The sequence below is a fragment of the Charadrius vociferus genome, unplaced genomic scaffold (assembly GCF_000708025.1).
Source record: "Charadrius vociferus isolate BGI_N301 unplaced genomic scaffold, ASM70802v2 scaffold32, whole genome shotgun sequence".
Taxonomy (NCBI): domain Eukaryota; kingdom Metazoa; phylum Chordata; class Aves; order Charadriiformes; family Charadriidae; genus Charadrius; species Charadrius vociferus.
This window is the reverse complement of record NW_009647856.1, coordinates 12054581-12079279: the sequence shown is the minus strand read 5'-3', so window position 1 is coordinate 12079279 and position 24699 is coordinate 12054581. Positions and strand designations below refer to the sequence as shown.

The 24699-nt window shown below is 48.8% G+C and overlaps 2 protein-coding genes across 2 annotated transcripts in view; one reads left to right on the top strand and one right to left on the bottom strand.

The window, feature by feature from the left end:
• Positions 1-23534, bottom strand: part of LOC104284662 (collagen alpha-1(XIV) chain-like) — a 99190-nt gene extending 75656 nt beyond the window's left edge. Inside the window, exons 1-17 of the mRNA XM_009883022.1 lie at positions 23469-23534; positions 22928-23033; positions 19328-19508; positions 18709-18868; positions 17053-17146; positions 15802-15975; positions 14627-14787; positions 13344-13473; positions 11784-11975; positions 11068-11223; positions 9744-9860; positions 7450-7596; positions 7123-7242; positions 6334-6492; positions 5014-5142; positions 4555-4704; positions 3108-3254 (exon numbers count right to left, since the gene is read on the bottom strand). Coding sequence (XP_009881324.1) covers positions 3108-3254; positions 4555-4704; positions 5014-5142; positions 6334-6492; positions 7123-7242; positions 7450-7596; positions 9744-9860; positions 11068-11223; positions 11784-11975; positions 13344-13473; positions 14627-14787; positions 15802-15975; positions 17053-17146; positions 18709-18868; positions 19328-19508; positions 22928-23033; positions 23469-23534 — 2389 coding nt within the window. The remainder of the gene's footprint in view (positions 1-3107; positions 3255-4554; positions 4705-5013; positions 5143-6333; positions 6493-7122; positions 7243-7449; positions 7597-9743; positions 9861-11067; positions 11224-11783; positions 11976-13343; positions 13474-14626; positions 14788-15801; positions 15976-17052; positions 17147-18708; positions 18869-19327; positions 19509-22927; positions 23034-23468) is intronic.
• Positions 23535-23971: 437 nt separating this feature from the next.
• The window catches only part of SLC35B4 (solute carrier family 35 (UDP-xylose/UDP-N-acetylglucosamine transporter), member B4), a 57973-nt gene continuing 57245 nt past the window's right edge, over positions 23972-24699 (top strand). Inside the window, exon 1 of the mRNA XM_009883021.1 lies at positions 23972-24051. Within this exon, the coding sequence (XP_009881323.1) occupies positions 23972-24051 (80 nt within the window). The remainder of the gene's footprint in view (positions 24052-24699) is intronic.

The window sequence follows — 24699 nt, the reverse complement described above, 5'->3', positions numbered from 1 at the left end:
GGGGACTGTCAGACATGGTATTATCCATTTCTGAGCCCCTGACAACTCTGAAACCAATGATTTTTGAATACTTACAGATCGATATTTTAACAGAATGGCACAGGAGGGGAATGGTTGCATTAGATCACTTAAATCACCCTAGAGAACCAAATGTTCAGTTCCCTAATCACTTATCTATATTATGTAGAGCAAAAAAATGATGCTACCACAGGAGACTTCATCCTGAGTGACATATGCTGCAAGTCTTAAGCTGCCAATACCAAAATGTCCTTGGAATTAAAAAAAAAATTAAAGCTGACAACGTGGTAACTCAAAAAACACTGCAGGGAGCGCTGGGGAATTGTGTCAGATTCGTTTTCTTTATTGACTTGTGAAGATGAAGTGATCTCTAGCAAAAAGTTAGTGGCCGAAGCAACAATGGCAGGAAAGTTGCTATATTCAAAGAGGTTTAAGCCCACTCCAGGAAACAATAATATAGCTGGTGCTTTCAAAGGGCAAACTCTGTATGGCCAAATCAATTGGAAAAAGAAATATACACTAGAAATTGTAAGCAATGACTAAGAAAGCTTTAAAAGCTCTTTACTATACAGCAAAGCTTTTAAACAGGTAAAAATTATGGTTGTGCGGATGACAAAAATCAACATTTTTTTTCATTCACTGCAACTATCTCTGTTGGACAAGAAGTGACTCTAGGGGAAGAGACACTGATAATGCCAACCAGTAGGCTTTTTCCTGAGCAATTTTCACACCTCCTTTTTCTTCACCATAGAATTTTGCAATGGCCAAAAGGGTCATCTTATGAGCCTCCGCAGTGGGCCAGCTTCCATTTTCCCCCCTCTTTTTCACCCAAATGAAGAAGCTGAGATGTAGGAACATGATGCATGGAAGCCCCCAGGGTCAACCCTCTGTTCTGCTAAACAGGGTCCAGATCCATTCAAAAGAAGGAAAAGTGTTGGTGCCATCAGTGACAGCATCATTTGCCACAGCTCAAACTGGGCAGCACTTGGAGACACAAGTCATGACACTTGAAAGAAACAGCAGCCACCTAAGGCTGGTGGTGGAAAGAAATTTCCCCTTTAAAACCTGCCTCTTGCATTTTCTGTAGCATCACCTGGCTCTAAGACCAGGTATTGAATCACAGAATCATAGAATTGTCTAGGTTGGAAGGGACCTTTAAGATCATCAAGGCCAACCATCAACCTAACATTGCCAAAACCACCACGAAACCATGTCCCTCAGCACCATGTCTACCCATCTTTTAAATACCTCCAGGGATGGTGACTCCACCACTTCCCTGGGCAGCCTGTTCCAGTGCTTAACAACCCTTTCTGTGAACAAATTTTTCCTGATATCCAATCTAAATCTCCCCTGCCACAACTTGAGGCCGTTTCCTCTTGAAACAATTTTTTCCTGATATCCAATCTAACCCCCCCCTGCCACAACTTGAGGCCGTTTCCTCTTGTCCTATCGCTTGTTACTAGTGAGAAGAGGTCAACCCCCACCTTGCTACCCCCTCCTTTCAGGGAGCTGTAGAGAGCGAGGTCTCCCCTCAACCTCCTCTTCTCCAGGCTGAACACCCCCAGTTCCCTCAGCTGCTCCTCATCAGACGTGTGCTCCAGACCCCTCACCAGCTCTGTTGCCCTTCTCTGGACATGCTCCAACACCTCAATGTCTTTCTTGTTGTGAGGGGCCCAAAACTGAACAGAGCACTCGAGGTGGGGCCACCCCAGGGCCCAGTACAGGGGAACCATCACTGCCCTGGTCCTGCTCACCACACTATTCCTGATACAGGGCAGGATGCCGTTGGCCTTCTTGGCCACCTGGGCACACTGCCAGCTCATATTCAGCCAGATGTTGACCAACGTCCCCAGGTCCTTCTCCACTGGCAGCTTTCGAGCCATTCAAACAGACCACAAGACCACAGTGCAAGCCACATATGTCTATGCTCCATCCTCAAATGCCCTTGGGTGACAGGGCAGCTCACATAGGAGGTGAACAAATCACATATCATCCTTCCTTCCCCCACCAAAAAACATTACCTGAGGACAATCGCCATGTTAATAGGTACGTAGATGCCCCAGGAACAGCCGTCCAAGTCAGCAAAACGCTGGTCTCCGCAGCCTCCTGCAGTGTGAACTCAGTCACTTTTGGTAAATCCACTGTTAGAGAAGAAAGAAAGCAAGCTTCGGGTGGGTAGAAGCTACCACTGAGAGCTTGCCCAAGCTGAAAGGAAGCTGATGCTTCCCTTGGAAGGCTCAAATCCTGGCCCCTCTGAAATCTAAGGAAAAAGTCCAGATAGAAATGATGAGCATGAAGCACGTCTCTGCTATGCTTGTCCACAGCTCCAGCTGCTGGTGAATCTCTTGGATGATATCTACCCCAGGGCACAAAGATATGTGTGCCAGGAAACACACCTTAACCTGCAAACAGCTTTGGAGACCTTCTGCCTCCTAAAATACCATGTTTCTGGTGAGAGGAAAGAGCCCCTGCAGCACTTTAGGGGTTTTCCACAAAGCTGAAGCAGATCAGATCCTCAGCTGGTGGGAATTGGTGGACTTCTAGCAAATAACTGTTGGCAGATCTTCAGCCTGCACTACCAAGTGTTTCTCTAAACTGACTGAGAAATTTGAGCTGTTGAGATGGGCAATAAAGTTTTTGCCCACTCACTTGTGCTCCCTGCAACCACAGCGCTGGCTCCACACCCCCGATCTTCTCTGCCACTTGATCTCCAAATCTGCCTATTCTGCAGCATCGATCAAGTCGTGTGATGCCACATCATGAGTGATGTTTGCCTTTATTGACTGGAAATGGTCAAGATATTGTAACTACAGAGGTAATTCCAAGATAATGTGTCACAAAAATAGCATCTCACGGTGATTATTGGCAGGGGAAGACAGGCAAAGTCCCAATGTTTCTTAATAATAATAAGAAAGGACCGATGCAGTTTTCTGGCTTGCTGGCTGGTGGGACCTGAGAAGTATTAAGGTGTCTAACAGCCAACATTGCTCTTTTTCCATCCTCACCTCCCATCAGAGCCCTTAGGAAGAGACAGCCCCCAGTACTAACATGGAGATGCTCTTGTCCTCACCCAGTGGTTCTGTACTCACAAGTTTTGGCTGTGAGGAGTGTGGGGCTTCCCTCCCGTCCCCCGATCATTGCAGACATGCAGATGGTATAGGTGGTGCTCTCCTTCAGTTTAGGGATCGTGAAGGAGACTGTCTCTGCTGCAACCACCTGGGAGGTTTCCAAGCCACCTAAGAGGAGCCATTCAAAAAAATCCAGTGTTACAGAGACAGGGCAGGGTAATTGCTATTAACAATTATTGTTACAGCAGTTTTCTCCCACATATCTTATGGGACCTCGCCAGGGAGGAGTGTTATGTACTCATTTTGCATATGGGGAAACTGAGGCATGGGCAGGTGAGAGATCTGGTCACAAAGGCATCACATATGCTGCTGGAAGGGAACAACAATCCCGATTTCCCAAATCCCAACTAAGACTATATCCAGCACATAACTTCGTTAGCCAGTAAAACCTGGCTCAGTTACAGCACTTCAACCGACTCCCGTAGACATTACAGTCCCCATCTACCCCGATCATCGGTGGGAATGAGGAATGAGCTAAGCTAAGCTCCTGCTTTCTGGGGTTCCTCGGTCTCTGTCCTCATATTGCACGTCACTAAGAGAGCAGGATTCTTACCATTGAATGGCACCCAGGATATCTTATAATGAGTTACCCCAGGAAGCCTCCTCCAAGACAGCTTCAAACTATTAACGCCAGTGTCAGTAATCCTCAGATCTTGAACGGTCTGGATAGGGTCGGAGTCTGCAAGGGGAGCTGCAAAAATTCACCAGGATGAGATGTCTGAAGTAACAGCCCAAGTTATGTAGAGTTCACAGCTCTAAGCTATGGCACTGAAGAAAGATTTGGGTATGTATGCAATATCTACTTTCCAGACATTATCCAGGGGTGCCACGCTGCATTTCCTAAGGAATCCATGGAGAGGAGCACCGTGCAGTCAAGCTGAGGAATCTCATCCACATCTCTTACCACCTGCACCAAACTCCGGTGACACAACACAGGGACATGAGGAAGGGCACCAAGAGAGGACAGATCATCCAGATGCATCTTCAAACACTGAGGGGAACTGTGGTTCAGATGAACTTACACGAAAAGGACACTGAAAGGACTCGGGACCCCAAGTTTGAAGAGGCAGAGCCACAAATCAAGGAATGGCAGACCTCAAGAGTGTGTGCTGGTGAGTTGACTCTGAGTGGTGCCTACAGAGAGGCTCCTACCTTCCTGAGATGGCTGTGATAAACAACACCAGGGAGCGTGTTAATGCGTTCAGGGTTGCCTACCTATGCCAAGCCTGTTTAACACACCAGAAGGACACGTTCCCTCCTACCCGTGGAAACAGCCATGGATTATTGCTACCAGCTATGGGGGCTACTCACGTCATTCCATCATCAACGTGCAATGCCACAGGATGGCATTGGCATACATCCAACATTTACTTCGCAACATAAAGAGGGTTGTTCCACCAGGACATACCTGTGTGGTGAGTCAGAGTCACCTCTGGCCCCTCCGCTTTGCTGAAGACAGCCCGAACACTGACTTTATACAGGGTGTTGGGCAGCAAGTGGTCAATCCGGTAAGCCAACACCCTACTGCCCAGGTACTGAGTCTTGGCAACTTGTTTTTCTGCCAAAAAAAAAGGGATACTTAAGAGCCTGTAACTCACCAGTGAGGCTGGTGGCATCCCCTCCAAAGGAAATAGCTATTCCTTGCTGTACTACTGTTTCAGAGCTTTGGGGATTATCTTCATAAATAGAAGTGCACAAATACAAACAGGGAAGGAGCCATCACCAAGAGATGCCGGCAGAGGACCATGTTTCTCAATAGATCTCTTTCCTATCCCAGGCAGTAGATCAGAAGTTTGGAAAGATGGCTCCCATGGCCGTGGCATGGGTCTGTGCCGGGAATAAGTACGTGCGCCCTTTCTCTCCTCACCTTTGTCTGCTCCCACAGGGCTCCAGGTGACTTTGAATTTGGTGGCAGCTGCGGTGGCACTCCACACCAGAGACAGACTTGTGCTGGTGTAGGACATCACCTTGAAATTGGAGACGTAGCCAAGAGGAGCTGCAAGATGAAGACAGCATCAGACTACTGTCCAACAGGGCTCCTTGCTGTCAGTATAACGAGGCCAAAATTATGTAAAAGAGTTAAAAGTTGTATCTCTGCTTATCCTCACTGTCTGATCATCCTCACCTTGTGAGACACCGGTTTGCACTGCTTGAGGTCTGGGCCACATGTGTACATCCTACCTCCCTTAGCACTAAGGAGTGTCTTCTGCCCTAGATCCAGGTGGGAGCATCTCTGCAAGCCCAGGACAGGCAGTACAGGGATCCAGGGAGTTGTGAAATCCAGATCCCAGTGCTCCCACGCTTCTCACAGGGTGAAACATCCACGCAGACCTCCCACGGGTGCTGATCAGTGTTTGCCTGTGCCCGCTCTTCACAAGGGTCAGCCCAATATCTCCATACTGTATCACAGGGTTACTAGTCACCTTCTGCCACTTTTAAACCTCTCTGAGGATATATCCGTACAAATTACTGTACAAATCTCGCCTCTGCATTCTCATCACCATGCTCAGCATTGCTGCCTTTCTCCCCCCAAGATGCAGCAACCTCGAAGTTTGCCATAGGAGGACAAGCCCTGGCCACCAACTAGACCACCATCTTTCCCCAAAGAGTTTGCTGCCTCTTGTCCAGCAACCTGATCTTCCAGCACAGCCCTTTGGAGTCCCCCCTTCTTTGAGGCAGGGGACAGCCTACGTCACCAGACAGAAAGGACCACATTAAGATGTTCCTCTCCCTTTATCTCCCTATAGCTCCCTACAGCAGAATTTACCTAGGTCTCATGTCTTTTCCAGCTGGACTCTTTGACAGAGTTGAAGACTTCGGCCATTGGTTTGGATTTCAGGGTGCCTGGAAGCTCAGTGTGCGCAGATTGGGCAGCTCATATCTGAAGCTCTGCCCAAGCCCATAGCACATGAACAGGTCCACTGCAGAGCACATTGGCTCCAGTTTGCATCTGAAGACTCACAGGCAGAAACCCCACAGCCTTTGGGACTCATGGTCTCCACTACCAGGCACAGCAAGTCAACAGGGCAAAGGACCACCACCACGGTGTGCCTGACACCAACCGCTGGTGATAGAAGTGGGGTGCAGGAGGCACGATGTAAGGGCATCGTAGGGATAGACAAGGTTGCATCAGCCACACAAGGGTTGCGTGCTGTGGTAGCTACTTGAACGTCCCGCCTGTACTCACATGTCCTGGCTGAGGTTGTGATCCCTGGTCCCTCCACTGAGCCAAAGAGCACATAGAGGGAAATCACATATTCGGTGTCATGGGCCAGGTTGCGGAGCTGGTAGGTTGTGATCGACCTGTTGAGGGCCAGCTGCCGAGGACGGTCTTTGCCAAAGAATTCTTAGGAATGGAGAAAACAAAATAGAAGAGGATAAAAACCGAAGAGTCTGGAGAGCAGCTCTGTTGCATACTGGGAAAGACACTATGTTTTCCCCAGCAGTCCATCTCTGACCCAGTTGAACCTCTGTTGTAGGACACCCATGTAGGCACTGGGACAAGAGAGTTTTCCTATGGTTACTTATTTGGGAATTTGAATGACTAAAGGACCCAAACCAGCTAAGAAGAACTGAAGAAACCAAACCAGCTCTCACATCCAGGGCCCACAGTAATGTGGTACCGTCCAGGGGTGGTTCCAACACGTGCTGTAACCCTCTGCAGCATCTCCAGGGAGTTGCAAAGCCCCTGGGTTGGATGACCATGCAAGGTGGTGCAAGGCCCTTGCACCCGCTGGGATATGTGTTGTCCTGGGGTCAGGCTGAACGTAGTTGCTGCATGGACCCTGTCTGTTGGCACTGCAGATCAGGTCCAGGAATAATTTCTGGTTTCAATTCATGCCCTGAAGTTGTGGGAGGGGCTGCTCAGACCACTTAATGAGCTGGGCCTGCCCTGACACCCACCACCCCTGAGATTCCCAGTGCCTTATCTCCCGTGCTACAGAAAGAGGTGGAGGTGATGCAGGCTGGATCTTACCTGGTGTAGGACCCCAAGCCACTCGGTACCCGGTGGCCCCAGCAACCGAGTCCCAGGAGACCAGAGCGCTGTTAATGGATATCTCACTTACTTTCAGCATCTGAACGGTGCTTGATGCCACTGCAAGACAACCAAGTTGGCCAATTGCATCAAGGTCCCAACAGCTTTTAAGTGGCCCCCCAAAACTGTAATGATCTAGACTGCTTTCTGCACCGATGACAGGCAATGTGGTGACTACAAATGACACCAGCTCTGTGCAGCCAGCACAGCCTGACCCCCATCCACGTCTGCGTGGGCTGGCTCCCACCCCTGCTGCAGGACACTCACCTGTTGTTGCTTTACCGCTCACCACCGGGCCCTCGATGTCCCCAAAGATGGGGTTGATAGTGACGGTGTACTCTGTGCCAGGCTGCAGCCCCTGGATCATGTAATAGCTGTAGGTGTTGCCGAGGTTCACGTCTTGGATGTTACCCTCTGCAAAAGGAAATGATGTCTGAGCTCCATTGGGTCAGACCGAGGAGGACCACCCTCCTTGGGTCTCCTCGTCTGGGAGGGCAGCGGGCAATCATGCAACCAACCACTTGAGAACAACACAATTGTGCGAGATTGAACAGCATTTCATCCTCCTGACTTGTACACGTGCCGGCAAGGTCCTCAAGCCGAAGGTGGTAGGGACAAGGCTTAGTGCAACAAATCTTGGTTGCGGAGCTAATGCATATGCAGGTAGAAGTAACCCACAGCTGCTTGGGCAGACCTTAGTGATCATCAGTAGATCAAGGTAACTCAGGACTTTGCAGGCCAAAGAAAATAAATCACGTAGGAACACACACATGGTCATGTATGGGTCTGCGAGCAGTCCCGTAAGAGGGTCCACACCCTGCCCAGCCTTGGGTCACCCCATCCTGCAGTCATCTTGCCTCCCCTGCAGGACACTGGAGCCCAACTGATGCCACAAAAGACTTTTTCTCATTTCTGTATCCTCGCTGTGGACTAGCAACTGCTTGGCTAAGCCTCTCGGCACGGCAGGAGAAGAGTTAAAACCTAATCCCTGCGGGTCACACCCCGTTTCAGAGGGGCAGAGAGGCACAGGCAGCAGTATGTTGGGGTTTTGGGGAGGAAAGCTGCCATTTGCAGTTTGGTCACTGGAGGGTGCCATGTCCCCATCTTCTGCTCCACCAGCACCCTGAGCCCCATCCCCCTTCTCCCACCCTAGCCATGGACCTCCTCTCCACATCAGCCGCTCGTTTGTGTTTATCTATTCTCTGTCTTAGAAGTCAGAGAAGAAAAATCAAACCTTTCCACAATGCCTGGGATGGCTGCACGGGGATGGGCAGAAGGTGTCTCCATCCCAATGCCACTGCACCCGTAAGGCATGGCCCTAGGACGGGATGGAGCATGGGAGGAGGACCCTGGAGGGCCTGGTGATGAGGGTGGGCTGTCCCTTGGGATTTTTGCCACCCTTGGAGTGGGGGTGAACCAGTATCGGGTGAAAGAGCTGCTCGGAAAGAGCAAACCTGCAGTGGAGGTGATGTGCCCCTGCTCCTTCATGGGAGGCTGTCACACACTGTCCCCTCAAGAAGGGGTGTCCCCCATCCAATAATGTGGTAGGCTGAGGACATGCATGCTCCATTTCTAGCTGGGGTATCGAACAAGGACTGGGTAAACAGCTGAGTTTTCGGGGGGGTGCTGCGATTTTTTTTTTTCCTCTGGAGAACCACTCATTACAAAGCAATAAAAACAGTTTTATATCTTCCCTGTAAAGAATTTTCTCTCCTGATGACCTTCAGAGCTGTTCTCCAACTACCCCCCCCCCCCCCCTCCCTGGGAGATGTCTCCTTACTTCATAACCAGGGGAACCGAGCCAGAGGAGAGCGTGCTATTTATTCAAAGCCTGTGATGGAGCCCAGGTGTCCTGACACCCCATCTTGTCTTTGAACCACAGAAACATCCACCTCCCGAGGCCAAAATATGCCATCAAACCTGATTTTCTAACTTCTGCTCCCCCACACCAGCAATGAAAATATGTTTGGGTTCAGGGCAGGGGGAGAAGCTCCAGCTGCAAATGCAAATCTGTCTTTAGACACCAGTTTGTCTGAGAATGAGGATGCATTATGGGATGCTGGGGGATGAAGCCAGGTCTTAGCGCTGCAGAGAGAAAAGGAACATGCGCAGGTGCTTCCAGTCTGTAACGTGATACTTGTCATCCCAAAAAGGGGGTAACCCCTGATGGTCTGGGGCTATGGGATGTACAGCTCTGGATGGATTACTTTACCAGCTTCACTCCAGCTATTAATTCTTTCCAGAGGCTACTCAGGTCCAGTAAATCTGGCACTAATCCCATGTTAACAAGGCTGGATACCCGTTAGCCTACAGGTATTTTTGCATCCATGGTGGAGTTTACCATCAACACCCATGGTATGGCTCTCTGTTGCAAGTTACTGATTTGGCCCCACGTGCAGAAAAATCCACCATTCTCAGACCCAAAAAACCTGTTTTCCTCCAGCTTCTTGCTGCATGTCTGGACACAGAAGGTGTCAGTGCACCCAATGCCCCGGGGACCTCACAGCTCCTGTCTCTCCATGTCCCTGCTGGTTGCATGCACCCCATTCCCGAGTCTCTACCTGCTGATGTCCAGGTGAGTCTATATCCTGTTGCTCCCCGGACGGGGCTCCACCTTGCCTGGAGCGTGTCGGTGGTCTCATTCTGCAGCAAGATGCTTTTCACAGGCAGGAGCTTCACTGGAAGGAGGACAGGGGACAAGCCTTTCAGAGCACCTACTTGCCAGTGGAGGACATTGCTGGCTGCCCTCCCTGCCCCTCTGTACCTCCAACCTGCCTGCCAGCAGGAGAGGGATTTACAAGGCCTCCTGCCCTCCCTGACAGGCTGAAGGCATCTCATAAAAGCAGTGGTGAAGACAACCATACCCGTGACCGCTGTTTTCCAGGACCAACACCTCTAATGCACTACCTCACTTGCTTTATGCAGTAGGGGTGCAAAACAGGAGGGCAAGCGAGGCTCTGGCAGATCCTCCACCCTTCCTCCCAAGCAGCATCATGGTATTTGAGGGTGTCCATGTCCATGCATGTGATGGGGGAAAACCAGGGCTCAAGATTGGAGTTAGGAAGGACCTGTTGAACCTTGCCCCTTTGATGCACATGTAGCTGCGTGTCCTGGTTTGAGCGACACAGGATTGATTTCTCTTTCAGTAATTTTACTTGTCAGTAAGGTCTTTTCTAATGCTCAGGAAAACTGTACTTTTAGAAGACTTTAGTGTTGGAATTTGTGAAAATATTTCCTTTACAGCCAGCTATGGTGTGTGGGTTTCAAGGTCTCAGTGTTGTTGAGCTCACCAGGTGTGGGGACGAGGAGAAGCGAGACCCGGGCACTTGACCCAAGCTGGCCAACAGGGTTATTTCATACTATGAACAGCACAGTCAATATAAATTATGAAGTTTGCTGGGGAGTTCTCTCTCTCCCTTGATGGCTGCCATCCTGAGAACTCCTTGCCCCGGTGCTGGAGCCCTCAGCCCTTCCCTTCCTCCCGAACCTGCAGCGCTCGCAGTGTCCCACATTTGCTGTCCTCTGCTGGGAGTGCACAGCTTCCTACGGATAGAATGGGCTGAGTATAATTCTTGTGTGTTTTATATTGGTATCAGGATCAATGTTGGTTCTTTAGTGCTATTAATGTTAATTATCTAGTTTTATTCTCTTAAATCTGTTTATATTTCAGCCCCTGGATTGCCTTGTTTTTCTCCGATTCCCCTTCCCGGGTGGGGAGGGGTCATCAGGTGAGAGAATAATTGCCTAAACAATGAGAAATTATTGTGAGTTCCTCAAACCATAACACTGCAGCACCCACCAACTGTGAGGTGCTTATCAACAGCAACGGCTGTGAAGACAGTGCCCAGGGCAAGAAGGGACCAGCCGCGGAGTCAAACCTCTTACATGTTCTTCCTACAGCAGCCACAGGCTGGCTTGGTCCCTGGGGGTACACCGCGTAGATGCTGATGCTGTATTCCCTATCCTCCTGCAAGTTATCCAGCAGGTGGGAAGAGACATCGCCCCGCAGAACCTGCTCATAGGTCATTCCTGGTCTGTTGGCTGCAAAATCAATGAGAAGAGTGATGGTGAAGCTTTCCCACTGCCTGTCTACATCCCATGGTGATGTCTTCACGACACGGTGAAGAGCATGCGCAGGAGCTGGTTCAAGTGCATCATTGAACTCCTCCCAACCCATGTGATGTTGCTGAGAGTTATGTCTGTACCTAAGGCTTGACATATCTGTGCTGTCCCAGCCCTCCAGATCACACAGAGGTGAGTGTGAGCCATACCAAAGGCTTGAACTCACCCCCATCCACAGCAAAGCAGGCATTTGAGTACAAAGTCATCCACAGTAGGTCTGGATGTGACAGTGCAAATGGGTACAAGGCCTCCACAGCACCACCCTCATCTTGTTCTTCAAAAGAAAGTCCTTCAAAGGACTCTCCTCCTTTATCCTGGAGGAAACAAACTGCCTGGAAGAGGCTAACCTGATCTCCTTCCACAGTAATGCCAGGAGCTGTGGTGCTTTGTTTCTTGGACAAAATGGCACCTTTCCTGTCCTCAGGTGACTGCTCCTTTTAAAGCAAACTCCAAGAAAAATTGATGAAATCTGAACTTACCTCTGGGGATATAGATCTTGTAGCCCTCCAGCTTGCCCAGTGGAGGTGTCCAAGCCACCTTTAAGCTAAAAAGTCCTTCTTCTATCACACGGAAATTAGTGACCGGAGGCACAGGTGCTTTGGGGTACAAAAACATTGCAGAAATTGATGAGACAGTGCTGTAATAAAGTGTCATGTCAAAGACCCTCTTGTCTTCACGGACAAAGAGGCACAAAGGCACAATGCCAAAGCAGCACTAGTTCTCCCTATTCTCTCAGCTGAAAAGAAACCACCACCCTGTCTGCTTGAAAAGCGAGCTGAAAAGCCCCAAGGCGGAGTGCTTGTGGGCTTCCTCTTTGAATGGTGTCAGGAACTGTGAAATAACTGCCCTCAAGGCATTTCCTCCTCAGCAGAGAAAACTCCACAGTGGTTTCATGCAGACTGACCAAGGACACATGAATCAAATGCTACTTGCACCTATGGATGTACCTCTTACAAAGAAGAGCCAGTTTTGATCCAGCCACCCATGACAGACAGATTTATACCTTCAGCCTCTGGGTTCATGTTGGGGATAATAAGAAAAGAGATCAAATGACTTTATTTCCACCCATAAAGACATTCCATCTTATTCCTGGCAAGTACATGCGAATCAACCTCATTGAGGCACTTTATTTATTCATCCTGCTGGAGATCTTCCCTCAAGAAGACAAACAATTTAAGACGTTTCAGGGGGTGGGGGAAGAAAAAAAAGACAAGGAAGAAAGGAATAATTCTTTTCAAAAAGCCTTGGGCAAAGCAGACTTGGCACTTCACGCAAAACAGAGAGGGAAGCACAGAATTAGTACACCCCTTGAAACCCCTTAAAGTAGTGCAGAGAATTCTGCGACAAAGCCCGCTCCATCCATCCCATCTGACCCAGTGTCTTGCACCCCTGGGTTTGGCCAAGAGTGAATTTGCTCCTTTGTGTCCAAGAACCTTGTCATTACAGACAGCCTTGTGACAGCAGAGGAATTTGGTGTGGCAGATTGCAATCCAGGGGAAGCAGAGATCATTTGATAGGACCAGAGGTCTCTACGAGGGGCATTTCGTAAAGGCCATGATCATACCACCTTGGTGTTCACTTTGAGTGAAAGGAAGCCCTAAGTGCATGCATAGTGCCAACCCAAACCTTTTGGACCACCCACTTCCAAAACAAGGTGGAGAGATGTATATTCTAAACACAACACTCATGTCTGCGTTTCTCAGTCCAGGGTCTCCAAAAGCTTTCTCATCCCAGGTACACGAGTGTTACATTAACTGAATCCCTGCCTGGATTTGTTAAATCCTGCTGGTTATTAAACCAGATGATGTGAGTTATCCAGAAGGTTGCACCCTCTGCTTTCAAGTGGGTTAACCGCATGGGTTACTCTGCACCCACTCACAACCCTGCACCCCACACCATGGACATTTGCACAGATGTTCCTCCTACCCATTCCTACCTCTCCATCCCTCACACCTCCCACATACGGTTTTGGGGTGGTTTTTTTCCTGTGCCCACACAGACCAGGAACACGCAGGGATGACTGCAGAAGAGACACTCACTTGTTTTCCCCTTGACAGCTGCTGACTCCCGAAGGGCATCTGCATAGATGGCCCTCACCGTGAAGACATACTTGGTGTTGGGTTTCAGATCAGTCACCAGCACGGTACTTTTGTCACCATCCACCACAATCTGTCACACAGGGGGACAAAGGACATCATTACACTTCCATGGCAGTAGAAGACCCTCATGTTTGCAACAGGGTGGGAGCATGAGGCTTCACATTTGATGCAAAGTGACTTCCATGAGCAGAAGCCTCTTAAAACATACTAACTCAGAACACTGCGATCCTCAAATGATGCCTGACTTCACACTGGACATAGCACTGACACCAGACAGTGCCAAGTCTGGGTTTCACAAGTTAGCCCAGAAAACTCCATGAAAACAAAAGTGTTCATAAGGGTGAGGGTGGTCCCCAATCCCCTTAAAAAAAAAAATGGAGGAAAACCAACCATCTTTAGCAAAGAAAGTTTCTTTTAAGCTCATGGAGGGAGATTTCATTGTAACCTGAGGGCAAAAGAGGTAGAGACAACTTCTGTGTTCCGCTGTGTTCTTATGAGATTCTGAAGCAGCCAAGGATGATCATTCTTGTTAAATACAATCTTAATAATTAATACAATTAATAATCTTAACCTTAATAATTTATGCTTTCATAGCTTTGTTCTATTATTAGAAATCAAAGATTTTAGGCATATCCTTCAACCCTTCTCTCAGACTTTGTGCAGTGATCGAGCTGAACTGGGGCAAGCTGGCACACATGGCAGCATCCCTCACACCAAGGACATGGCAAATCCAAAACCAAAACACGCAGATATCTTACCAAGATGAACAATCTTGGCAGCAAGAGGAACAGGGCACGTTGCTAGGAAAGCTGGATGGGCTTATTTGAGAGGTAGAATCATAAAGGAAAGGGGAGAAAAAGTGCTTCCCATTGACCTGTTCTTATTGATTCCAATGGAGTCTGTGCCAATTTGTGCCACATCCTTCTTCCACCCTACCTTCCCCGGACCCGTCACTCCCAGAATCTCCATCTCGCTACAACAGCAATGCCAAAATTAGCATCATCAATCAACACACCTGCAAATCTGACGGTCTACCTACAGACCTTCGCTTCAAGCAAGCGGCTTCAGGAATTCATGCCAATGCACTGGGCCATGACCGGGATGGCTGAGGGAGATGGTGCCACCTTCTACCCAGGATATACCATCAGCAGCCTCAGCAGAGGGCTAACCCCTAATGCCGGGACCTGCAAATGGTGGTCTGCAAAATGGTAATGCAACTCTACCTGCCGCTGGTCCTCTGAAATGGGCTGCCCTGAAGGCAGCAAGGGATGCAGATGGACACGGTACCCCGTCACCTTCCCTGTGGCTGGCATCCACGTGAGTCGCAGTGAGCTGTGGCTGTGCTCACTAACATACAAATCCCGGGGGCCGATGATCTTCTCAGCTGAAAAAAAAAAAAAAAAGAAAAGAAAGGAAAAGCCTTTGGTTTGGACCGTGATGGCACCAGTGATGGACATGTGCATGTTGTTCATTGATGGAGTCAACATATTCAATGCAGAGAAAGCCTTGGGTATAGATGGCACTCACTCGGACTGAGAGCACAGGAGCAGCTGGGACCTGTTTCCAGGCCAGAGCCACACAAGCAGGTTTTCTTTTGGCAAATTGCTTGACAGCACAAGAAGGGAAAACAAAACTGGTTCTGGCGACATTTCACCTGTGAAGACCTGCTTAATGCACAGGGCATCAGCTCCTTCCTGCACTTCTCACTGCCATCAGAGAATATTTGGCCAGAAAGCTTGAACTCTCCGTGAAACATCACAGGCAGCCCTGAAGGGTTACAGAACCACAGAGAAAGGAAAGAACAAAAACCCACCCTCAAATGGCTTGGGTGAAGTTCCCCCAAGCTCTGCCCCAGCTTTTAATTCATCTTCTCATGATTTTGTGTGCCAAGAGGGGGCCAGAAATTCATCGGTACCACCTCTGGATTTGCTGCAACATCAGTATCTGTCTGGGGAGAGATCTAGATGTCTTTGGAAATCTCTTTGGCTGCTTTTAGCATCTTCTGCAAGGAACTAAGTTCTTCTTGAGACCCTGATCTCTGCTGCCAGAGTTCACCATGAGAGGTCCATCATGAAAGCCCCCAAGGGGCAGAATTGATGGCACAGCCCACTGCTGTTCCTTCTGTTTGAATCAGCAGCAAGACTTTCAGGATCTGGTATCACCAGCCAAACCATGGAGATGCAGACACAAGTTAAATACACAGGACCACTTCCCCCAAGCAACAGATGCTCCATGAGCTGGCTGCTCCTCTAGGATCATCCAACCCCTAAAGCTCCCTCGTGATGAACAGAGGGGATGCAGGAGGTCCACCTCCGTGGTGTGGATGGCATATCCAGGGACTGGGAAGGGGCCAGTTCAAGCAGGTGGAAAGCAGGATAAAGGGAGAGCCCTGACGCACCTTGTACAGTCTGTTTGATGGGTCGTGGCGGCTCTGAGGCAGTGAAACAGAGCCTTCGAGAGAGTTTGGGGGCCACGTTGTGGAGCAGGTGGAAATCTTCAATGTAAAGCACGTGCTCTGCAGTGGGTTCTGAAGCTATTTTGTTCAGTTCATTCTTGTCAGCACCCTTAATCCCTAGAAGAACAAAAGAAGAGGAATGGAAGACATCAAACACCATCCCTGGAGCAGGCCAGGGATTGGCAAGGGTTGTCAAGAGCAAGCTGGAGCAATGTGCTGGCCTTCAAGTTTCACACCAGCTTTGCAGTCATGCTGCCCACGGTGAAGGATGAAACAAGGAATGGAAACTCATGTTGGACAGGCAGTGGTGAAGCAGATGAAGCCATCAATAAAGAGGTGAAGGGTTTCTCCAGAGGCATGTTAGAGATTGACCCAGGGGATTCAGCTGCTAATGGGGCGAGGTGAAAAGCTCTCTTGGGGTGGAGAGTGAAAAGGAGCAGGGCAGGATCTGGCCTCATCCTTCTCACGGGATACAGAGACATTTCTGCCCTTCTGATGGATGGACAGACAATGGGACTTTGGGAGGCTGCGTGAAAATTGCAGGGTTTTCCTGTGGCTGAATTAAAAAAAGGCAGGAAAAAAAATCCAACAAACCAACCCTCCCTAATTTTACCTCACATTTGCCCAAAATGACTCGGTTGCTCTCTATAAGGAAACACCATCACCATCCCCTTCTTCCCCCCGAAATGTTTGGTGAACGAAGGATTTGACTTCTAACAAATGGCTGTATTTAGCTCTTGGGGGCAGGGAGGTGCTAAAACTTTTCCTTGCCCATGGAATTATTCTGAAGGACATGTTTAAAGTAGCTGAAGTCGGTCTCTGAACCCCATTAAGAGAAAGGTTCAAAAGTAAAAACATTTCATTTTTGAAAATGTCACATCAAAACATTTTGACTTTTATGGAACTATTTATTGAACTCCTCCTGCATTCGCAAGTAGTTTTGACAGATGCAAAACCGCAGATTTCCACTGAATAAATCAGCTATCGACAACCACAAAAAATACCAAGCACAGCATAGATGTGATTTTGCTGTACTTGCAGTAGTTGCTAGTGGTTGAGCCTCGGGACGGGTGCAGTTTTTAGAGGAGGGGGTTGTTGTGCATCAGGAACCTTCCCCAGTGTGTAGATTGAATGTTGGTGTGCACACAGTATTTGGTGGTGATGTTCCATGTAACGTAGCGTGTCCATACGTACCTACAGCAAACACCGTCACCCCCCTATCCTGCAGGACCCGGGCTTCATCCTCAACTAAGTCGCCGGACTTCTCATCCGTGATCAAAACAACTACCTGCAAGAATTGGTGTAAGAGCCAGAGAATGGAAGAGCACAACATGAGGAGGTCACAGAGACAGGTGCAGGATTTTCACACTGACTAGTCAGACCTTGGATGAAGTCCATCTCTCTGAAGGGATGGGCACTTGAAAATAAATCCTTTGATAACTTCTGGGGTAACTCGCATGAAATCAGCTTTCATGAGCACGAGCTGAGAAGGCAGAGAGTATAAAAGCTGATGCTTGTGTCAGCATCTTCTCGGCATGTCTCCTCCTGCCCAACTGTATCTCACCTCTGCTTGGGGCAGTAACTCTGGGTTGACAAGGAGATTAATGTGAGCACAGAGAGAGGATTCACCCCTACAAGTCCACAAGAGCAGCTCTTAAAGGAGGATTCAGCTGCACCCTGGACAACGCACTTGGCCACTGGCACCTGGATGGTGCTATCAGGTGGTAGGAAACTCGCTCAGCTACAGCCTGGGTTTCAATGACAGCCAACTCAGCAACCCCAGACCTAACAAGCTTTTTGGGCACCCCCGTGTCAGATCACGTAGCAGGAGATGCGGCTGGTGCATGGGATGATATAATGAAGACATACCCTGCTGCAACACCTTTAAGCAGGCAGTTGGGGTGGTTAACACATCCCACCTGTATTGTCACGTTCTCCCTCCTGCTCTGTCACCCAAACCAGGTCTCACTGACCACACTGATAGCACGGATCACACAGACTGCGTTTGCCATGCAGGATCTCAAAGTGAAAGAGAAGGTGCAGCACTGAGCTGCAAATGTGGGAGGCCCATGGGAGGCGAAAGCTGGCTGTGATCGTTTCAGACTCGATGCATGGGGTGTATCCACTCCCCATGGGGCTGTCCTCTTCTTGATTTCAAGACTGTTTAGCATCAGAGCAGAGTGGAATGAACCACTTCATGCAGCCTGCAGAGCAACCCAGAACGCAACATCCTCAGAATCCCTTAGAAATTATGAACAACACCTTCTCTTTTGCACCCTCAGAATCCTTTAGAAATTATGAACAAAATAATTAAAAAAACCCAAAAATCTGAAGAAACCTATGATACAGAACTGATGTTTGATACGTAAAGACAGCAACATGTCTGCTTTTTGAGCAAGATGCTAACTGTGCTGCAACTCTTTGTAACAAGGCTATTAGCGGACTATTAGCAACAGCTACGTGCACCAACACCACAACTTCTTGATTTGTCCTTATCATGTCCTGAGCCTGCTCAGTCAGCTTATGCAGTAAGTGCCCCGAATTTGGGTACTCAGCTGGAGGCATTTAAGATTGGAATGCTGGGTACCTCTGCAATCTGTGGGGAAACACGAGCATTTTCAAAAAGTGAGGCAGTCCTTTGAAAATCTGGAGGTGCCTTGCCTCCCTCTATCACCGATAAAGTGACCTGAAGCTGAATGAGCTCCTAAATGTGGTACCTCAACTCCAAGCTAAAAATCAGATGGGATAAATAAAAACCAAATGGCTCATTCATGCCTTCAGGTGAAGAAGTTAGAGGTCTGATCCCTACTGAGGATGACACCAGGGAAGTCATCACAGGAGGTCACTTACCTTTGCTGCATCCTCTCGCAGCATGTCCAGGCGAGACATGGCGTGAGCCGCAAACGTCAGGGCTGACCCTGTTTTTAAGTTGCCACCTTTGAAGGAGAGATCCTGAATTGCCACCAGGATTTCTTCAATGGTCACATAATCCGTGAGCTCAATACTCATCCTGGGAATGAGAAATGGGGGAATACGGGTGAATAAGGAGCAAGAAAACACCGTTGGTATAGCAAGGATGCATTGATAATAGCAATGACGAGCGATAATGTTGACATTTAGCTGGTCACATTAGGCTTATATGTAGGCAAGGAGTCCTCTTCACATTGGTCAAGGGAGTCCAGGTTATGAGCCCCACAGAGCCCTGTTACCATAAAACACTATCTAAAATTTGATGGCGAGGAATTTCTTGTGGCTGCATTAAATATCAGCCTCCCTGCCCTGAAAGACTTCCCCATGGCCGAGTACCTCTAGACTCTGGTGGCACTGCTGGAGGTTGAACTCTTGCTCTGCTCTTGTAATGGTCCAGCAGAGCAACAAGAGCTCTTTAATCATGGGGACATGGTTGCCCATCTAGAACCATAGGGCTATAGAAACCCAGGTGCTGGTGGTAGAGGATGGACTGACCCACCTTGGTTTCTCCCCGTAGAGCGCCACTGCCAGCCGGATGCCTCCTTTGCCCATCACCACGTTCTCAAAGGAACGGGCCATGCTGCTGATGAAGTCCTTGACCAGCCGGGAGTTCTCCCTCCCTACGCCCTGTGACTGCCCCACGAGGAACAAAATATCGGCCACCTCCGCTGTCCTGCATGCTGAGGGAGAAGAAGGGCAAGAAGGCTCATCTCACACCATGCCATGAGCCAGTCAGGAGCTAAACCCCTCTGAGTCAGGTGAACCCCCAAGATATTGCAGCTAAGGAATATTGCTTAGGCCCAATGAAGTGGGTAATCATGGGATTCCCAGAGCAACAGACTGCTTTGTTCTCTTTAATTTCCTCCTAATTCCCCATTTTTGCCATTCTTACCCAGGGGAAGTTTCTAATTTGAAGCACAAACACTGAGACCCAGATCCATCAAGGCATGCAGGTCTGTAGGACCTGCTGGAGGCAATGGGATGCCTGGGGTTTCATATGCCTGGAGGTAGACATGGACACCTAAGCCACACACAACTGAAATTTGGGAACGTGGCGGCTCTGCCACCCCACCAACCATCCTGGGCTTGCATCAGGGACTCCAGAGCCAATGTGGGACACTCGTGCAGACACAGGGCCACTTGGCCACCCATGCTTTGCCAGCGCTAAAAGAACCAAGTCTTCCAGTCTAGCACAGAGAGAGCTCGGGATGCTCCACACATTCAGCTTTGCAACATTCCCCTCTTGCCCAGCTGCCAGCGGCCACGAGCATGAAAAGTATCTTGTGCGAAGAACGAACAATTTGAACATTTTTTTTCTGTAGAAGCCAGAGCTATCTGATGACAGCTGGCAAGGAAGGGATAGGTGTACAGGGAAATTTGTTTAAGGAACATCGGGGCATATTTCCCTATACAGTGTTCAGTCTCAATTGAATTTAATTTTCCTTAGGCCTCCAATAAATATATTTCATGGACTGAAATCTGATGACTTTTAGGGATGCGTAAATTAATGATGGCTCTACAAGGGGTGTTCAAAATTTATATTTTCTTCGGTGTTTCTCTCCTTTGCAGATAGGCGCTGAGTTATTACTGTAGGGCTACTAAAAAGTAGACCGTGCTGACTACTGGAGGAGAGCTTTTTGTGTCTTGCTCACCAGTACTGGGCTCAACCTCTTCACATTTTTTTCATTTTGTGTCACTGCTGCTTTGGACTTCACCCAGCCACTGCCTTGACTTTCAGCTGCAGGTCTGGAGACCCAACTCACACCCAACCGTGCTGCAGCATTTGTTCCAGTTTGCTGGGGAGATGTGCTAGGTGGGTTTCTCACGCTTCTGCTGCGAACAGAAAGTCTGTTTTTAGCTCAACCTCTTCAATTCACCTGACTTTTACCCCATTTCTATAAGCAGGCTCCCCAAAGGTATTGGAAAGATGCAGGTTTCATGTTCTCCTTCATTCCTGTGTCCCTGATCAATCTCCTTTGGCCACACAGCAGGACAGAGGATCGTTTGCTGGCTAGGGATGGATGGCAATCCAAGGGTCTTTGTTACCCAAGGCTTTTAGTGTCTTCATCTTTCTTTGTACCTCCTGACACTGAGCTCTTCATGACTTAACAGTTCTGTTTACTGCAGAAAAATAATGGCTTGCTCTTTTTGCTTTTACTTGTACCCAGCTGGAAATATAAAGCTCTTGCCCTTGACAAAAATGGGAGACAATTATTTCAATTTTCCTTCCTGGAGCTCTCTGTTGATATCTCCCTTCCCTTCTCAGTCCTCCGTAAGTGCTTTTCAGCTGAGATGTCGGGGTGTCTTGGAGGCAGCTCAGCTGCTAACAGCAGATCACCATAAGCTCTTTTCCCAGCTGACACTTCTATTTTGGATCTACCCCTTTTCCCTAGCTTTCACCTTGACGTCTCTGTTCCCCCAGAAGACTTGGAGGAAAGGCAATGCCAGTCCTTGGCTCTAACCTCAGAACGGGTGGAAATCGTTCAACATCTTCCCAGGGTAACCACAACCTGTATTACCACAAGCAAATCCCAACAAAGGTTCAACAAGATGGAGAAGACCACCCACCAACCCTCCCAAAATCACCCACTTCTTGGAGCTACTCAAGGCAGTGCAGACAGTTTTTCTTGGGAGACCTGCATTTTTCGGCCCTGATCTGGAAAACACGCTCAAAATGCCATTGGTATCAGGGGGACATTTGCTACCTACTTCTCCACATCCCAAAACCCCAGAGAGCCTCCTCCACCCGTGCCTGGCCCCTGGGAGTCTTGCTCGCCCTACAGAATGCTCCTGCCCTCATTTGCATCCAGGGATAATGAAGAGAAAGGCAACAAGCAAGAGCTCCGTGGGATTAAAAAGGGCAGGATGGTGCTCCTTCATCTATAAAGGGGCAACCAGAGCCCATTCTGGGAGATGCTGAGCGCCTTTCCAGAGGGGCCAGTCTGGCAATGAAACCCGAGAGCGTTTGCTGCTTGGATCAGGTACCTGAAGCTGTCATTGGAAACATGTGATGTTAAGCATATTTGGATTGGTACCTTCTGGAGAAAATACCAACACAGACAGCTATATTAATCACAGGGGGATATGATTTTATTTGAAATTTTCCATGCACCTCCAAAATTACCACGTTTCATCAATCACAGGTTTGCCAGAGACATCTGTAAACGTTGATTTATTGCACTGTTCCCAGCTTTGAATTAAATAGCATTATAGTCAAGTATATTGGCTTAATTGACGGACAGCAACTTAATCAAGTTAATTTTGTAGCTGATGCCAAAGCTTCCATTAACTCCTTGTTGAATGTGCTGGAGTTAGCCCAGGTGAATTTACACCTTCAAAGCCTGAGGGCTTGTTGCTGCAGGACAATTTGAAGAGAGGGGACCCACTGGCTCATACCCAGCCCCGTGACAGTCCTGGGAGCTCTGGATTAGCTTTGTAGGACGCTCACAAAGAGCCTCCCCCTCCTAGCTGGACCCTGAGCCTACAGAGACATGCTGTAGATCACGCTGTAACTCCATGAGGCTTTTCTCTGGGTTCCTTTTGTCTCCTGCCTTTTGGGCCCAGCTCCTCCTCACCAAAAGTTCTCTGTGGGCTTGTACAGGTGACAGAGAGCCAGGAAGGAGGTGAGCCCTTGTGCCATCTCGACTCTCTAAGCAGCAGCAGGAGGCTTCAAGGCTGCCTTCTCTCTCATATCCCCTGTGTGGTGGTTTGTCCCAACTCTTGGCGATCAGAAGAGGGATCAGGAGGGGACACATTTTCGTTTCCTCCCCACCTTCCTCTGGAGCAGCTAGGTGCAACAGTCTTAGGGGCAGGAGACTGAGCAGAGCTCTGATCTCCCCATAAATCCTAGTGGAGCAATTCAAGTCCTGCCTGCCTTTTGGACCCAGCTGAGATGCTCGGTTAGCCAGATGATCCCAACCTAAAAGGACCCTATGCAGAACTTAAAGGCATCAGCACTACAGCTCCACCATTACAGCATCTGTGTGTGTATCCATGACATTAGCAGAAACAGCTGCTTGGGAAAGGTCTTTTTCTCCCTGATATGACTTAGCATCACCCCCAGCTGCTCTGCATTCATGATAGCCCATTTGTCACGTACCTTCATGAACGGCCACGGCTCTGTACTGCGCCACAGCCACTGCCAGGGCAAGGATCTGGGCATACAACATTTTCCTTTTCTGTAGGAAGAAGCTCCTTCTTGGTTCCTGGAGTCAGCACACAGCCTGGAGAGTCATTCACCTGCAGGAGGAAAGAGGCTTTTACGCATGCCATCTGAGTCTGATGCTCCCACCTGCCTACAGTGGCAAGGGAAGCTTTTCTCCAGCTACAAAGGCTCTTCTTGGCTTAGGTAACTGGCATTAAAGTCCATAAATCCACTAATTCCTTCATCTCTTTGCTGATGGGAGATGTCTACAAGGGAGAGCTCAGCTCTGCTCCCCCAGCACCCTTCCCTAGCAGCACCCTTCTTCAGGCAACAACCACCTTAGGCAATTAAGCCTAAACGTGAATATTAGTGTGGTGTGATGACAGAGGGAAACATCGGCTACCCTCAGTTACACAGGGAGGAAAGGTCTGTAGAAGATCACTGCAGACAGCAATCACCAGCACTCAAATCCTTGTTAGCCTTTTTTGCAACTAACCTTCAGGTTCCTAAATCCAGGATTAACTGCCTTGGGCTTGCTGCTCTTGGAGATCCAGCCCACCATTGTGGAGCAGCCAAAAGGTGGACAGCTTAACGACTCCCCAAAATTGTTACAGAAGTCCCCCTCTGTGAAGCAGGACTTCTCTCTATGAAGCAACAACTGCAGAAGAAGTGGGGTTGCCAGGAGGGGTTTTATTCTTTTTTGATGGGCAATAAAAAGTTCTTCTCTGGTTCTGAGCCTCACCTGCTCATCCCGGGCCGAGCAGATTTCACAGGGAGACATGGATGATTTCCAGGGTGGAAATTACAGGCGGGGGGAAAAGACGAGCTCGATGACTTCATCCAGCCCAGCTCTTTGCCAGGGCTGGATTGCTCCTTCCAGTTAACAACATGCAGCCTCAAAAATCACATTGCGTTATAGATTGGGGCCCTTTTGGAACACAAAGCTGAGTTCCTGTGCACAGCGTGGAACAACCCCACCTAAATGAATCCCCAAACAAGATGAAGGTCAAGTGCCTGGAGCAGCCTGGTGTGCATCTAGACCGCAGGGGCACCAGGGCTGTGGTCACCTTGCCCATCATGTAGGTACAACCATCCCTGAGACTCTCAGGACTTAAGTTCCCCTAATGTGTTTTCTGTTTCTTATTTTCCTTCTCTCTTCTCCTAATTGCTGGGTGTACGTGGATGTAATCAAGATCTCTGCTGTGCCGCGGTTAACCTGTGCTGTGTCCTTCCTTTGTAACTCCTGTCAAAACCTCTGTGTGGTGCTGCCATTAGTTGCTGTGGAGATGGCTTCAAAGCAAAAACACAATCTTCCCCCCTGAAACAACCTCAAGTCAAAACAAAACAAGCGAACGCAGGCTTTTTAACAACACAAGTTAATAAGCTTCTAGAAAATCAAGTAATGGAGGAGAAGCGCAGAGCTGAGACTCAAGAAAACTAGGTTTTACCACCTCCTCTTTTGCAAGAGTTGTGTTACGAGCTTTGGCAAGATCACCCCATCACCCCTCAGATCCCAGCACCCTTCTTGCAACGCCAACCCAGCATCATCCCCTTTTCCCTTCCCTACCTCAGCTTGGTAGGGCAGTGTCTGTCCTGGACCATAACAAACACCTCATGGAGCAGGAAGGCAGCAAAACCTTTGATTAGATTTCTGAGCTCTGTCTTAATATTATTAAGAACATATGCCCCCCAGAAATGTTCCTGCAGAGACCCTTATTTCAATGTTT